Here is a 16110-nt window from a genome sequence, read left to right on the forward strand (position 1 = left end):
AAAAAATTTAGAAAAAAAAGGTTCCCACGTGAGCATTTGATATAAAAGAATGAAATCTATCAAAATAGTAGTCGGTTAATGAACAGCTAAATGCTATCACACCTAAACCCTGTGTCAAACTAGGACAATTGTTATTATATTTCACTTCAATGTAATGAATGTTATTTTTCCTTGTATCTTCTGTCTTTCAGTTGCCATGTCAACAATAGGAGACAAAATCCTTGACACAGCTTTATCGAAGGTAGAGCTTGTTTCAGTTTGGAGTGTTGGTTTTTTCAACAAAGGGAATTATACAATACATTTTTTTAAAAATCAATGTTTTTTTTTTCTTCACTGCAGATTGGAGAGAAGAGTTTGTTCACCAAAGAGCTGGAGAATGCTTTGGAGAGGAACGAGTGAGTGTGATCTGCGTCATCTGTGGCTGACACCACACACCTTCATGGCTTTGTTTAACTAACTGTCAGGATACCACTTAAAACAAATTGGTCTAAACCCAACATATAAAATATGCAAAATGGACTCTGTCGGGGTTTTGGTTCACGTCTCTGGAGTGAGAACCAACTCCTTGAGCATAAACTAAAGATTTAACATCTAAGTTGTTATCAGTTGTAAATCAGCGAGACTGTACAACATTAGATTGTCCACATTTCCTTGATATTTTTTCTTTTTTTTTTTATCTCTGGAAGGCATTGAAACACTTTCAGAAGAACACAATTTAATTTCTTCCCTGCTGCTTCAGAAGCTACAGCTCTCTGTTCTTCCGTTCCCTTGAAGATGTTAAAAAAAGCCTCTCTGATCAATGACTGCATTATGGTGTGAAGAATGAAAGCAGGATGTAATCCTGACCTGGTTCTTCTGTGTTGTGCAGGGTTGACCTGGTGGTTCACTCTCTCAAAGATCTGCCCACCACACTGCCTCCTGGATTCACCATCGGAGCAGTGCTGAAGTGAGTTCCACACTATTATTCTCTTTGACAAAAACTTCTTGACAAGAACCTAACTCACCTCAGCTGAAGTCAGCTTCGTTAGGTTGGGATGGTCTTAAATAAAGTCTCCAGTCTGACTGGACTTTGTTTGGTTTGATTTATAGGAGAGAAAATCCTCATGATGCTGTGGTTCTACACCCCAAAAATGCTGGAAAATCTCTTGACACTCTGCCAGAAAACAGGTAACTGCCCAGTGACCACTAACAACCGTGCGAACAGTTATCACAGAATTGCACAAATTGACCTGATGACTTGTGTTTCAACAGCCCAATTGGGACCAGTTCACTGCGACGTGCTGCTCAACTTAAGAAGAGATTCCCCCACCTCACCTTTAAAGACATTGTATCCTCCTGTTTGGCTAAAGAAAGATCATTAAAACATAGTCCTTCACTGAAAGATAAGACTTTTTATGTCCTTGACGGTAATCTGTAGCGTGGTAACCTCAACACTCGTCTGAAGAAGCTGGACGAGGCATCAGACTTTGCTGCCATCATCTTGGCTGCTGCTGGTCTCAAAAGAATGGGCTGGGAGGAGCGCATCAGTCAGGTACAGCTCTAAACACATCAAAGTTTTAGATCGTTGAATGTCCCTCAGTTACCTGTGACCTTTGTCTAACAGTCAGATGTGTCTTTATTGTAGATCCTAGAGCCCCAAGACTGTATGTATGCTGTTGGCCAGGTATGAAATAATATGAGGAAATTCACTGCAAAATGATCTGTTTAGATGATACATTTTAACTTTTAAACAACTGTTAAACAACTGTTCAACACTTCCTGTGCCTCACCTAGAGTCTAAAGAAAAAAAATGAAACAGTATTATATAAATATTATTCTACTGATATTATTGACTTGTAGCAGTGTAGCTGAGATTCAATGAGGGTCGAAGTCATAATCACTGATGGTCCAGCAGGGGGTGTTGAAGCTCAAAGCTGTTTCCTTTTTTTTCATTCAACAACTTAAATTGTCCTGTGAAATAGTCTGTTTATGATGTTTACTGTGTTACAGTTCCCTCTAATTGTATGTATTTGTACACGTGTGTTTCAGGGAGCTCTGGCAGTAGAGGTACGGGCCAGAGACTTGGACATCCTGGAGATGGTGTCTGTCCTCCATGACCCTGATACTGTGCTGCGTTGCATAGCTGAGAGAGCATTCCTCAAACGTCTGGTACACACACACACACACCTAGACACGCACACAAACCGGTCAGTTTGCACAACTGGTGACAATTCAATGTCTAAATTGAACATTTTGTTGTCTGCAGGAAGGAGGATGCAGCGTTCCAGTGGCTGTTCACACTGAAGTGAAAGACTCACACGTGAGAATGTTATACTGGCACAAAGACACAGAAACTACTGTCACGTCACATTAAATAAGTTATCAAAAAACAAAGGATAAAATTAATAAAAAGATTCTGTTTATTTTCTCCAGCTCTATCTGACCGGATCAGTTTACAGTCTGGATGGATCAGACAGTCTAAAGGAAACCATGCAGACGAGCATCACTGCTGATGACAAGGTAACATCTCAGTTTTTTTGGAAAACTTTCAGCAATGTAAACACAAAAAGGGATGATTTTTTTATTCAACTTTTTTGCCAATTTTCCCAAAATATCTTCACGTTAATTTGAGAAGAAATCATTGTGAAGGATTTGTAATTATTTTCATCTATATATTAACAGAGCTCAGAGGAAGTAGACGAGCGCCTACAACGAGTTGGAGTGACGGCCTGTAAGATCTCTGGTGAGGCCCAGGACAGGGCAGAGCAGCTTGGTGTCGACCTGGCCAACTTACTGCTGAGCAAAGGAGCCAAGGAAATTCTGACGGTGGCACGGCAGCTCAACGACGCCAGATAATCCTGCTCTGCTGAGACCACGTCAGTCAGAGCTCCGTGTCCTGAATGAACTTCATTTACATTCTAATTTTTCTTAACATTACACACTTAAGGTGAGCAACATAGCGTCACCTGGTGCTGTGTTTGTTTTAGCACCAGGTGAGCTCAGCAAACCGGTCAGTTTTGCGGCGTATACCATAAATTGTACTCAAAAATTGTTTGCAGACTTGTGTTCCAAAATCCTCATCTAAATTACTCTGATGTTAATTCTGTAAATTAAAAAAAAAAGTATTTAAAGCAAAAATAAAGAACATCAGAAAATGGTGCACCTGCGTGTACACTGTGTGTAATTGACAACAGCAGTTGGTAAACACCTCTGAGATTCAGGTTTTGTTTTTAGTATTGTCAATAAGAAACAGATCAACATATATCAAAAATGTATTATTATATATTATCTGTATTAATACATAATTGATGAAGAAAGATCCAACTTGATGGAACCAAAGATGAGGTTGGAACATGAAGGATATACAGTGTTTACTGGTGTGTTGTATACAGTTGTCTTCTGACATGTCAGTAATTATGAATGTTAATGATGCTGTTTTAACTTGATCAGACTGTATCCACTAGAGGTCATTATTGTTATTCAGCCAATGCTGAGTGAACTTTTTAGCTGTCATATTTAAACACAGACGGGGCATATACAGGATGTTAAATAGTTTAAATTTGGTAAAAGTAGACTCCTGTTGCTACGATACAACCTACCAACCTAAAATTCTTACCTGTATAATTGTTTCTTTGTACTTTCTGTTAAAGTGCCATCTCCGTACCAAGATGCCTTACCAGAGTCATATCATAAACTATCCAAATGTACAGACATTGTCTCTTCCTGTTAAGAGATTATTTTATATAACAATCCTTTATATAAACCTACTGTCCAAGATGGTAACATTAGCCATGACTTGTGGTTTCTTTCAGCTTTAATTCCCTGTTTGTTTTACAGTAAACAGTCATTGATGTTTTATTTACATATTTAGTCACAGTTGCCAGTCACTGAACTCTTCTGTTTAAAAGTCTTCTCAAAACTGAAACTTGAAATAAAAAAATAAACATAATAATTGCTATGTGTATTTGTGTATATGCTTTATTAATGTAGAATGTGTCAGGTAATTAATCACTAATTTTATAATTAAAGACCCACCAGTTAAGCTGGGTATTTACAAATGAGAAAAGACTGCACTTTGGCAGACTACATTTGAATTCACTTTGCATAAAGTTAAATGAGTTTTGTTTTTGTTTGACGTACTGTAGTTTAGAATGATGTAGACAACATTTCAGTCTTGTAACAGTTTTAACCAAAATAACAGTTTTAACTTTGTGTACAGAAACAAAATGGCCACCGACAAATTAATATCTACCAAAGAAAATGAATGTAACATAAGTTAATTTTCAAAGTACACGTTTTAAACTACGCATTTTCAAATACAGTCCTAATAGAGTACTTAAACCTAGTATTAAGTGAAAGTAATACTTCTCCCCTACATGGTAATGGCGCAGCGTCCCACGTCCCTTTACATGTTTTTTCCGTTTGTTTGTTAATTTTATTTCGGTTCCCTTTTCATAGGTATTTTTCGTATTTGTATGTCGCCAATATAGCATTCTCTGTTTAAAGCATTATGATAAACACAGGGGAGAAAGAAAAACAACGAAAGTAATAATATAAACATTGAATAAAATTCACACATCGAATAAAAGTATTTACAAACTTACTCATCGCCTTCGTTCGTCTTGGAGATAACAGATCGTATATAATCTCTGCATTACGTTCGTCTTGGAGATAACAGATCGTATACAGTATAATCTCTGCATTAAGGCCATTAAGTGTAATACAAGCTCTGGACGGTAGGAGGTAGTCATATACACGGAAACATAGTTCAAGCTTTTTTGGGTTCCTTTTAAGCATTGCCAGACTTTTGTTTAAATGTTGTGTTTTAAAGGAACTTTATTATTATCTTCTAACGAGTTTTACTACAGTCTGTGCCAAACAAGAACAAATAGTTCTATTTATATGAATAATTGAGTCGAACTGAGACAAATGGGCAGCCACAACATCAGGAGACATTACTTTAATTCTCACAACAACACAGTCACTCCATCCATAGAAGACTTTTAGAAGCTGCATGTACACACTGTACGTCTTGAATGCAGTCCACACCTGAGAAAAATTCCTGCATGCTGTTAAAAGCAACACTCTTTTTTTTCTTTACATATTTGCTCGTAACGTGGAAGAAATGTTTATAAATAAATAGAAATAAAATCGGAAGACCTTTCTTTTCTTTTCCAAAATATGATTATGTACAGCTACTCTGCGGCCCAGAACGACATTTAATAAACACAGACTGCAACAGAACGCTGCTGGACCAGTATTAAAAAAGCTACTGTATGATTGTCAATAATGCAGGTTGTGCTGTTTATAGTTTTGTTATTGGTTGTGTACATACACTGCATGACAGCTGGAAGTCACAGTTGTACTGGATGTGCTACATGTGGCACCACAGAGGACACAACATGAGGGGCCGCAGTAAGACAGATGTGACGAATCTCCCCTCAGCTACTGCTGCAGGACAACAAAAAAATTGTGTTTTCTTCGTTGGGTATCATGTTGTTGTTCAGGAAAGAAGGATTTCTTATACTTTTTAAGTCTACATGAAGTTTGTAAAATTAAGTACAGAAATTGTGCCACATTTTTGTTGCCGATCCTCCTGCTAAAATACAACTAAAGATCCAAACTGCTTTAGCGCCCCCTTTAGGCTGTGGCTGACATGGCACAAGGTCCTAAAACATAAATCATAGACTTTATCCAGAGTAAATCCTCCGTTTGTTTTCAATGGACTTTTAAAGGTCGTTGTATCTATCTGCAGCAACTCTGCCTTCTACCTGTGTTTTTTTCTTTTAACGCAGTTGTCCATTTAAGAACAGCCGGGTCAGGCGAAGCAAATCCTAAGACCCACTTTCTTTTTGCGTGTGGTGATGTAGCAACACACAACCAGCATTCAGTGATACTCGTAACATGTCACAGAGCCGGTGTGTTGGCAGTAAGAGGATACTGCAGTATTTACTAGCGAAACACAAGCAGCGAGTGAGCTAATGCTAATTTCAGAAAAGTAGAGAGTGGACTGACGCTACTTGTCAGAGCTGTCAATTACAACCAGACCTACTACTTCCTGTGTCCTGACAAACTTTAGCGTAGGGGAAAACGTGAGGCAACCTTTTTTTCACCAACTGAGGCAGGAACCTCCTTCTTCACCATTGTTTGTGTAAAGAGAAAAGTTCCAGTATACCTCTGTCTTGTTTTGCAGTGTGGTTAGGTTGGAGGATACACTAAGGGTCTGGGGTCTGGCAGACAGTCTGGTCATTCTTGTTGGAGTGTCTCCCTCCAGTCAAATGTATGGTTTGGTCCATGTGTGAGGGGAAGGATGGGAGGGTCGGCCAACTGCCACACTCCAGTATCGCCCTGCTCCTCACAGGAGCAGAAACCCAGGTAAGGAATCTGAGGACGTAGCAGAGGAATCAGATGGTTAGTTTCATAAGATCTTCAAACGAGCACACTATTTAATTATTCTACTATAATTACAGTATGTATTATATAAACTACTATGTCAACAGTCTTTATGCCAACCTTTAGCAAGTTTGGTGCCTCTTTGGCTAACTCTTGGTTTCTTTGGCTACATACAAATTTTAGCTAAGTTTAATGGGAAAATTTTTTTTTTATCTCTTTTTTAATTAAAAAATATAGATTGAGTTATCTAAATTAAATTAGATTTTTTTTCTAAAAAAAATAACTTGAATACTTGAATTTCTTGGAAAAAGTCAGAAAGACATTAAATAGACGTTAAACATTATATAGCACCACCTGGTGGAGAACGAGAGTGTAGAGATGTGTATTAACTTTCACTAATCCTAATTGTCTGCATATTCTATAAAGTTCTTAAACTTGTTAAGCATCTTACTGTTGTTGCAGAGCTGTGTACTCTTTGATGGTACAATCAAAGCTTGAATATATAAATACATTTGTGTTTAAAAGGTTTAATGATCAAATAAAAGCTATTAATTCCTACAGACCTCACATTTCAGTGCTGACCAGCAGGAGACAAAATTTTAAACTCTGACCAAAAAGTGAAACCACAGCACTACCTCCAGGCTTTCGTGTAAAAGTCTTTATAACTTCCTTTCCTTGCTGGGTTTATTTTATTCATTTTTTTATTGGTTTTCAAACTGACAGACTCTGTTTTGTTGTGATTTGTCAAAGAACAGGCAGAGAAATAGAAAAAAAACGCCTGCAGTTATGAAAGCTCACGACTCTGTTTTCTCAGGAATGAGCAGCCAAACAAAGAAGCATTATCTGGAGAGGAAGTTTAGGGTCTGGTTGGAATCTACAAGCAAAATAAACATTATGTCACTAGCTGTGTGTATGAAAGCAGCTCAGTTCCCTGATCGCTGAGCGAGGTGTCAGAGTGGACCCGCAGGAGTTGAGGATTAATCTTTTTACAACCAGAATAGTCTGAAACAAAGACAAAATGTTTTCTGTGACCTGCTGCTGGAAAGACTCAACTTTTAACTGCCCTTCAGAGTTCTAAAAATACTTTGTAGTATAATTCCAGCACTAAACATATCTAACTCAGACTTCCTCCTACATATGGATGCCTCACATCTGTGGAGTTGTAAAAGGGTCACCCATATGTTCCGACATCCGGCCACAGTAAAAATGGTGGGAGGAAGTGAGGGAACCAGATGGAAATGTCGATGGATAAACTGACACCTAGGATGTGTAGTCAGGACGACCTGGACTAGATCAGAGACATATTCAGTGAAAAGACCTTTCTGACGACTTGGATGAAGTCCTTAGGGCTCCGTGGGCCGCGGCCCTGCAGCTGGCGTGTGCAGGCCTCTAAGGAAGAAGCGTGGGCTACAATCAGTACGTTGTTTCCTACAAAGAGTGGAAATCACAGCAGCACAGAACATCAGCAGAGGACAAAAAACATGAATATGTAGAACAATAAAAGGAAAAGTTAAGCTGGACCAGTGGTTCCCAAACTTTTCCTACAGCGCCCCCCCATATCAACACACAGTACTGCTGCTTTAAAACTCCACTGACTGAAATAGAGAACATATTAAAACGGAAATGAATTTACCTTGATGTAAATAGTTACTACAAGCTACAATAGTTCTGTGCGCCATAAGGAGGACCCACCCCTCACTTTGAGAACCACTGACCTAGACAGACTTTTTTTAAATCTGGTACATGTAGCTTCTCTTACCAGTGTTTTTGCAGTCGGACAGAAGGTCTTTGGTCACTTGGTAGCTCCGACTCATGTAGTTCTCATAGGACTCAGACACAGTGAGCTTGCTGACAGGAATCAGTGGTCTGCATGGAGGAAAGTGTTTTAGTCGCTATTAAGTTAAAAACACTACAGGTTATATGTTCCTTAAATATTTCTGGGTAATTTTTTTTTTATTTATAAGCTTTGAGTGCTGTTTTTGAGAAACAGCTGCTTTTCTCTATCATTGTTTGTGCGTGTATTGACATGTTCCTGGATGTCCAGTTGTAATTTTAGTACAATAAAATTCCCCTTGGAATCACACTTCCAAAATAGCAAACCTCTGCCATGACTACAGCTCAGTGAAAAAGTGTTTGGTTTCTGGGTGTGGAAGAATTACAGACAGATGCGTTTGAGCTCCAGAGCTGGAACACGGCACATCTGTGGCATCAACACAGTCACAGCTGCAGGTAGGACATGTAAACTGCACTCTCTCAAATATGTACTGTGCACACCACACACACACACACAGTTTCCTGTTTTTGTCCCCTAGTGTGGCCAAGTGTCTCTGAGCAGGACGCTGAACGTGAACTAAAGCTGTGTCATCGTGTCTGGATTAGAGCAGGAGGCATTTCTTCTGCTGGAACCAAACCCAAACTCAAGAGCGTAGTTAACCTGCGGGTCAGGTCCAGACCTGACTGTTAACTTGAACCAAACCCAAACTCAAGAGCGTAGTTCTTCGGGTCAGGTCCAGACCTGACTGTTATCTTATTTGTTTTCATGTGATCCAGACCGTGTACTCCAAATGCTCTTAAACATGAAACTGATTTTAGGTTTTAAAATAAAAGTAGTGTTGTTTGACAGACACATGGTCCTGCTGTGACGAGAGTAACCGCTGGGCTCTGTGATGATGTTTTTGTATATCATGGTACAGCAAACTGCACAATACATAATAAAAAACAACAACATGACAATAAAAGGTATGTTAGATTGTAACACTGATGGTAAGGTTACCTGTACAGTGTGTCCACACTGAAGTTGGCTGCAGCCAGGTCGGCCGGTGGAATCCACGCAGGCAGTGAGTTTCCAGAAACCCACTTGGTCCATTCAAAAAGTCCTGGTTCCACTCTTACTTTCAGTTTACCGTCTTGTTGTAGACCTAAACACACACACAGACACATACAGATGTAGAACAAATCAGGTTGAAACAATAACTTGAATCTTAATTCGACTAAGGTCCTGGTCAAGACTAACAGCTGGGGTTTTTTTTGTCTCTAAGACCAAACACTTCCAGTGGGTTCTGGGAGAACGTCTCTGCAGGCTCCGACTTCTCTCACCTTTCAGGATGTTCTGTGCCGTCTGCACACATCTCAGAGACGGAGAACAGTACAAAAAGTCTATCACCGTGTTACTCTCTAAAAGGGCTTCACCTGGAAGAAGAAGACGAAGATGTTTTTTATTAGAATCAGTATTAGAATACCCTGTTGAAGTTATTCAGGACGAGTCCCTTGTTATCCTGTAGGCAGCTGCTGTATGTATCTGATCATAAACACAGCTTTTTACACATTACATGTTTACACTGGTTACATTAGAATCAATCTAATAGCTGAATATTTAATAATAATAATAATAATAACAATAATAATAATATTTATTAATATCATTATTATTATTAATAATAATATTTATTATTATTATTATTATAATATCACATCCAGACCACGTACCTATAACTCGAGCCTGTGTGGATCCAAACACAGTGAGAGGAGTGTCCATGTCATAGTCCCTCTGCCCGCCCCACAGGGGCAAACTGGGAGGCATGTTGAGGTTGGAGCGCACGTATCTACCTGTCAGACAAATGTAACACATATTAGCAGCATATAAAGATCCCGTGCAGGGCGTTTACTGAGCAACTGTACATCATCTGTCAAGGAAAATTAGCATTTTAGGGAAGGACAATGCGGTCGGTTTTTAATGTTATATCCCACAATTAATTACTAGAGCAATTAACATTCACAAAAAATACCCACAATCCCTATAATGATAGAAATAATAGCAGTCATCATTTTGCCCGTGCATCGTCCTCCTCTACATTGACATTTGTGTCCAACTCTCTGGTGATGAGGCAGAAAACAAATGTCTGCTAACTCAACTCTCTGGTGATGAGGCAGAAAACAAATCTGTTAAGTCTGCTAACTCAGTTGCTAACACTGAGGCTGATGTTAAAAAAGAAAAATGAAGCTCACAATATCGACCTTTGGAAACCCAAAACATCCGGGAAACGTCAAAGACTCTCTGTTACTGATGTAACGTTGGGTTTGAACAGATTAACGTCGTCCTCACCTTTACTGTCTGAGCACAGGGAGAGCCAGTGTTTACCAAAGACCACGTCCATCCTCTCTCCGTGCCTGCAGACGAATAGTGAGCGTTTGGACTGTCGTGGATGACCACCACCACCGCTGATCCTCAGAACCTGCTGGGACGATATCAATGCATGCTGGGATTTAATGGGCAAAGAAATTCAGTTACAACAAAAAGTGAGAATAAAGAAGTACCTGCATTGGATGACAAATAAGACTGAGGGAGGGCGTGTCTCCAGGGCTGCTGCTGTCTGGGCGTCGGCTGTCCAGCAGTCCATCAAACATCCCTCTGTCCTTACAGGCCTTATCACTGGGCCCACAGCTGAAGAAGGAATGGGAGCTGTGGTGGACAAACACATGTCAGACACATCGGCCTTTGACCATTCAGCTCAGCTGAGTTCTCTGGACCCTAACACCTTGTCGAGATCTGGAGTCTCGCTCTGAGATCAGAGGACAAAGAAGGTCTGGTTTGGGCTGATTCGAACAAAAGGTGGTAAAAAAAATAAAAGTTTTATAACAAGGGTTTGAAAAGAATTTTTCTACTTGTGGTTGTAACATTTTCTTAGTAAATAAAAACCTCACAACATGCCTAAAAATTCTCATTAAAAAGGGTTTGAAAAGAATTTTTCTACTTGTGGTTGTAACATTTTCTTAGTAAATAAAAACCTCACAACATGCCTAAAAATTCTCATTAAAAAGCCAACTTTTGTAAATTTATTTTTAAATAATATATATATATATTTAAACTTGACAAAATGTGTTTTCAACCAGACATTCCTTTGCTTCATGGACCCCATTATTATGTTGTGATCTTTCAGGTTCCATTTACTAAATCACTCTGTCCTTTATTATCTGCACCATCTGATCTGCTCACCCATGGAAAACCCAAGTGTCAGACTCATCAGCCAGGTTGACATAATTCTCAGGCAGCAGTCCGGACAGCCCTGTGGTCAGTGAAGTCCCGTACACCCAGCCCTCACTGGTCCCAGTCTGGTCCACTGGGGACATGAAGACAAAATCTCCGGGAACCAGCTCCAACTCATCCTCATTCTGAGGCATGTAGGGGTACATTACCCTCAGGGTCTGCACATAATGAGTGAGGAAGGAGTCAGAGGGTGGGCTACAGGGACGGACATCGCTCTGCTTCATTTGCAGTTTAAACATTCACAGGTAATTGGATTGAAATGTACCTCGTGGTTGGCAAAACGAATGTCCCTGGAGAACAGAACAGCCAGCCAATCGCAGCCCAGCTTGACTTCGATGCCCTTGGCCAGTTTCTCCAGAGATGAGAGGTGATCACTGGGGAAGTTGTAGGCCAGGGTGACATGGAGCTGCTTTTTATGAGGCTCCACGTGAACCTCTGGGGGGAGAAGAAGGTGAGATCATATGAAAGAAGTGACTAATAAGTGAATTTCCTCTGGTTGGTGGAAAAAACCAAGACACTTGGGGTCGTGGCTAGGTCATGGTTTTGAATAAATCATGAAACTAAAATACCTCAAGGTAATTCTCATCTTAACTTACATCCAACCATATATAGTGTTTGCTAGGAGACACAGTACGAGCAGATCGAGAGTTCAGTTTGTGATAATGCTTTTTAAAAACAGGTTCTTATCTTAATTTAATTTAACTTATCTTAATTTTTTTAATTTAACTCAACTATCCTGAATAATTTGAATAAATTTCCTCTTTACTTTTTTTCTTTTCTTCTCGTAGTACCGACCTGCTGTCCTTGCAGCCTCTGTAGCGAACTCGGCTGCAAACTGCTTGAGGATGTCAGCTATCTGCTCTTCCACAAAAAGTCCAATGAAGTTGGAGGATGTGTAAAGCTCCAGGGGTAGGGGGGTTGGAAAGCGACCTCTCCACTGCTGTACGGTGGCCTGCAGGGCCTCACACAGAGCCTCTACTTTGTGGTCAGCACACTGTGTACCAGGAGAAAAAAAACAACATTCTTTAAAAAAAAGAAAAACATTACTGAAATTGATTGCTCTTTTTAAATTAAGAAATATTTTAAAAGTAACTCCAATTTAAAGGGAAATAGACTGTAAAGCATGGTGGGTGATCGCTCTGACTGTACACAGTTGACAGTTATATTATTAAATGGCTACAAATTGGAAAAAAGTGCTTCACAACAAATTATTTCAGTTATTTTAAATGTTTGTGCACATATGCGGTGCACGCACGTTATAATTATAAATAAATACCGGGTTATGGAACAGCACACTTCTAAGGAGGCTGTGGTTTTTGAAGAACACCCAAGTTTTTGGGTCTTGGGTTTGCCGCACAAATGTGGACCCGGATATGCACTTTAATGGGGGTGTTTAAAAATCTGCACTGGCCACAAGGAAACAAACAAACAAACTTTCAGAAAAAGGTCCCGACACAGCTGTAATGTTTACTGGTCCTGTTTGTAGTGAACACGGAATGGGAACTTGTCACAGATGCAACAAACACTGCTGCCTGCTCTGGAGCTGTTGATGTTGATGTTGATGTTGATGTTGTATATATCTACAGCTGACGGGAAAAAGCAAAGCAGCGATGCATAAACAAATGTGATTGGTAAATAACTAGTGAACCTGTGTGTAAACCATGTTGTAGTGACTAAAACTGTCAGTAAACAGTGATGAAGGTTTACTAGATTTAGTTAAATATAACTGCATCCATGGAATTGAAAATGACTTCTTTAGTCTTCCCACTCCACTCCAATTTTATCCTACATTAATGTTCTTTGGGTTTTTTTTTTGCATTGGTTAATTTTTTTTTTTTTTTTGCTGATGTGAAGAGGTTAAGGTGATTTTTCTTTCTGTTGGTGAAGCGTAAACAGACGGAAACATTACATTTACAAAAAAATCCCTGGCAATTTTTCCTCTTTTTTTTCTGATAAGTCTCAGTTCTACGGTAAACTGATACGACAACAGATAAACCTACTAAAGTATGTTCTGGAAGAGTTCTGGGGCTTTACAGAGTTTTGCTCCACTTCCCCTTGTAAGTCAGTAACAGGGGGGTAGATCAGGGCAGGGTTTTTTGCTGAAACCACCTTTTTAGTTCCTAAACTACTTTTCCATGTAAAAGTGCCAACTAAAAAAAATAAGAATTGAAGAACTGAGTTATTTCTGTGTGAAGTAGATTTACTCTGGACCTTAAATCTACTGGTATAAAGTTCATGTCAGGGAAGGCTCGATCCGTTAGTCAGGTACTGGTCCGATATTGGTCAGACTTTGATGGCAGACTTTGATATTGTTGCCGTATCGGTATCGTACATGAAACGTTCTTTCAGGCCATCCTGGCGTGTGTTGTGAACTCACCATGAAAAACTGGCAGAGAGTGATGTGAGGGAAAATGTTGTGAGCTTTGTTTTTGCCACAGGTGACTCTGCTCTGCTGCCAGAAATGTGACAGCTGGTTCTGTAGTGGTCCACTGGGTCGCAGGTAGAGGACAAACTCCCTGGGCAGGGGGTCGTCCAGGAACGGGTCATCCACATGGGAAAACAGCCTGAGAGAGGGATGTAGGTGATGAGAGGAAAAAACAATGACTGATCGAAGTGTTTATTTCAAGTATGAAAATAAAAAAAATACATATTGAAAAAACATGGTACAAAACATTTAAAGATTGGACATAGAAATGCATATTCAAAAAACGAGTGAGATATATGGTACAAAACATTTAAAGATTGGACAAAATGCATATTCAAAAAACGAGTGAATAAGAAGTATAACTTATAAACCCCCACCTGTTCTCCTTAACTGATGATGTGAAGACAAACACATCGAGACAAAAAGAAACAATTTGCATTTCTTACTTCACAGTAAGTGAACTTTCTGTTTTACTATATTGACTGATCATCGTAATTCTGCGGCAAATGTTACCACACAAAAGCAGTAGTGCTTTCTGGACAATGTTACTACAGTAAGTACATTACATAATATGTCTGAAAAAGTCAAACATTAAACAATCACATTTCTCAACTTCCAGAGAAACTGTTAACACACCAGTTATCCTAGCATCGGTAAGTGGCATAAATGTAAATATACAATCCAATTAAGGTTCAAATTTGGTTTATTTATAAAATGTGTTCCATCCTGCCTCTGGTACAGATCTGCCTCCAGTTGAAAATATTGGGTTATAAAAAAACAGAGGTAACAACCACAGTTTCTTTCCTACAGCAAGGATGTGCCATAACGTACAGTGAACATGTGCATTAACAGCAGAGGGCAGTGTGACACTTTTTTTTTCTTCCTCTGAAGTTGTACTATTGTGCATCAGAATGTACTGTACAGACACTGGTTTTCTTTACTCACCAGTCACATGCTGCCTGTACACTCCGGCCTCCTGTTGATACCAGCGCTTTTATTCTACAGATAACAGAGAGAGAGAGAGAGAGAGAGGAACAAAAAACAAAAGTGAAAATCAACAACAGTGTCACAGTTTCTCCACAACTACTCATGGTACCAGTGTAGCAAACGAGAGACTCACGAGTCAATTATCTGTTTCAAGTCATGTTAGCAGAGTATTGTCATTTATACATTTGAGATAAAGAAGTCGAGCTGCAGAAGAACACAGTACAGTACAGTAAAATAAAGGAGAAGTGTTCCAGTTCCATATTAACTATGGGGGAAACTGCAACCGCGAAAATTATAAAACCAAAAGGTCAATACAAAATGGGGAAAAAGTGTGTTGAAAAAACAAAGTATATAACAAAGTAGAATATTTGGAGATACTCCATGGCGTGTACTGTATGTTCACTTTAAGAATAATGTCATGGAGTCTGCTTCATCTGTGCTTTTTTTATTTTGTTATTGAAAACTGTTAACTGGTTTTGGATCCAGGTTTTGAACAACATGACATGTCAGTGGAAAAAATGAGTGTCGGGGATTTACTTTCTGAACCTGAGGTGTCCTCAGTCTACAAGTATCAAAAAGTCAGAAGGAGTCAGGGTTTCTCTGACAGAGGACAGTGAAAATGACACATGAGCGGAAAGACATTATCACTGACTTACAGAGGAAGCTGTAGCATAACAAAGGTGAAGCAAGCCTACAGGAGGTAACTCCTCTTAACCACAATGAACATTCTCAGTGACTCATCTGAATAACCTGGAGTCTGCTGTTAGTGAAGAAACGCAACACAAGTGTGACGGAATACTGCTCGTACTGACTATTTCCATTAAGGTAAAATTATGAGAAAACAACGTCTTTTTATTTTGCCAAAGTAAACAGACAAGGCGCCACACGGTGTTTTGTAATTAGCTGCTTAAGATGGATGATGATGACGACTTCATAACAGAGCAGCAGCACAGAGTTTTCCATTTAAGTCTCTCTCCTGAAACCTGGAGACGTGGCTGATAAGGAGGAGAAGGATGAGCACATCAGATTATTCATAATGGAGTCACGGAATCTAATTAGCCACCACTCTAAAGATAAGAATTGCACATATTAATGTGGTTTCGTCTCCAGGGAGCAGGCGGCTCCCCGAGAGTGTCATCAGATGCGCCTCCTTTGGGAAGGAAACGATGAGTGGGTGTTTGTGTGTTTGCACGCAAACGTGTGAACTAATGAACACATGCTGACTGCAAAGGCTGGATCCTAACAGAATGGCCTGCTGAAATGTTTGAAATGAAGCATAACA

The 16110-nt window shown here is 39.5% G+C and overlaps 2 protein-coding genes across 4 annotated transcripts in view; one reads left to right on the forward strand and one right to left on the reverse strand.

Annotated features, from left to right (window-relative positions):
- LOC103377795 (porphobilinogen deaminase) overlaps positions 1 to 3928 on the forward strand; it is a 5869-nt gene extending 1941 nt beyond the window's left edge. For both annotated transcript variants that reach the window (XM_008308753.3, XM_008308752.3), the window contains exons 4-14: positions 192 to 241; positions 340 to 395; positions 869 to 946; positions 1090 to 1167; positions 1252 to 1327; positions 1418 to 1531; positions 1625 to 1663; positions 2029 to 2148; positions 2246 to 2299; positions 2413 to 2499; positions 2662 to 3928. In XM_008308753.3, the coding sequence (XP_008306975.1) occupies positions 192 to 241; positions 340 to 395; positions 869 to 946; positions 1090 to 1167; positions 1252 to 1327; positions 1418 to 1531; positions 1625 to 1663; positions 2029 to 2148; positions 2246 to 2299; positions 2413 to 2499; positions 2662 to 2835 (926 nt within the window). In that variant the 3' untranslated portion in view covers positions 2836 to 3928. The remainder of the gene's footprint in view (positions 1 to 191; positions 242 to 339; positions 396 to 868; positions 947 to 1089; positions 1168 to 1251; positions 1328 to 1417; positions 1532 to 1624; positions 1664 to 2028; positions 2149 to 2245; positions 2300 to 2412; positions 2500 to 2661) is intronic.
- Positions 3929 to 4924: 996 nt separating this feature from the next.
- LOC103377794 (ubiquitin-associated and SH3 domain-containing protein B) overlaps positions 4925 to 16110 on the reverse strand; it is a 31116-nt gene continuing 19930 nt past the window's right edge. The window contains exons 2-14 of one of the 2 annotated variants that reach the window (XM_008308751.3): positions 14787 to 14840; positions 13794 to 13980; positions 12212 to 12410; positions 11682 to 11851; positions 11366 to 11574; positions 10687 to 10831; positions 10475 to 10604; positions 9859 to 9978; positions 9469 to 9561; positions 9146 to 9290; positions 8132 to 8238; positions 7691 to 7800; positions 4925 to 6363 (exon numbers count right to left, since the gene is read on the reverse strand). In XM_008308751.3, coding sequence (XP_008306973.1) covers positions 6226 to 6363; positions 7691 to 7800; positions 8132 to 8238; positions 9146 to 9290; positions 9469 to 9561; positions 9859 to 9978; positions 10475 to 10604; positions 10687 to 10831; positions 11366 to 11574; positions 11682 to 11851; positions 12212 to 12410; positions 13794 to 13980; positions 14787 to 14840 — 1807 coding nt within the window. In that variant the 3' untranslated portion in view covers positions 4925 to 6225. Of the gene's footprint in view, positions 6364 to 7690; positions 7801 to 8131; positions 8239 to 9145; positions 9291 to 9468; positions 9562 to 9858; positions 9979 to 10474; positions 10608 to 10686; positions 10832 to 11365; positions 11575 to 11681; positions 11852 to 12211; positions 12411 to 13793; positions 13981 to 14786; positions 14841 to 16110 lie in introns of both variants that reach the window. The other variant, XM_008308749.3, reaches the window with a different exon arrangement.

This window comes from Cynoglossus semilaevis, chromosome 4, assembly GCF_000523025.1.
Source record: "Cynoglossus semilaevis isolate Cse_v1.0 chromosome 4, Cse_v1.0, whole genome shotgun sequence".
NCBI lineage: Eukaryota > Metazoa > Chordata > Actinopteri > Pleuronectiformes > Cynoglossidae > Cynoglossus > Cynoglossus semilaevis.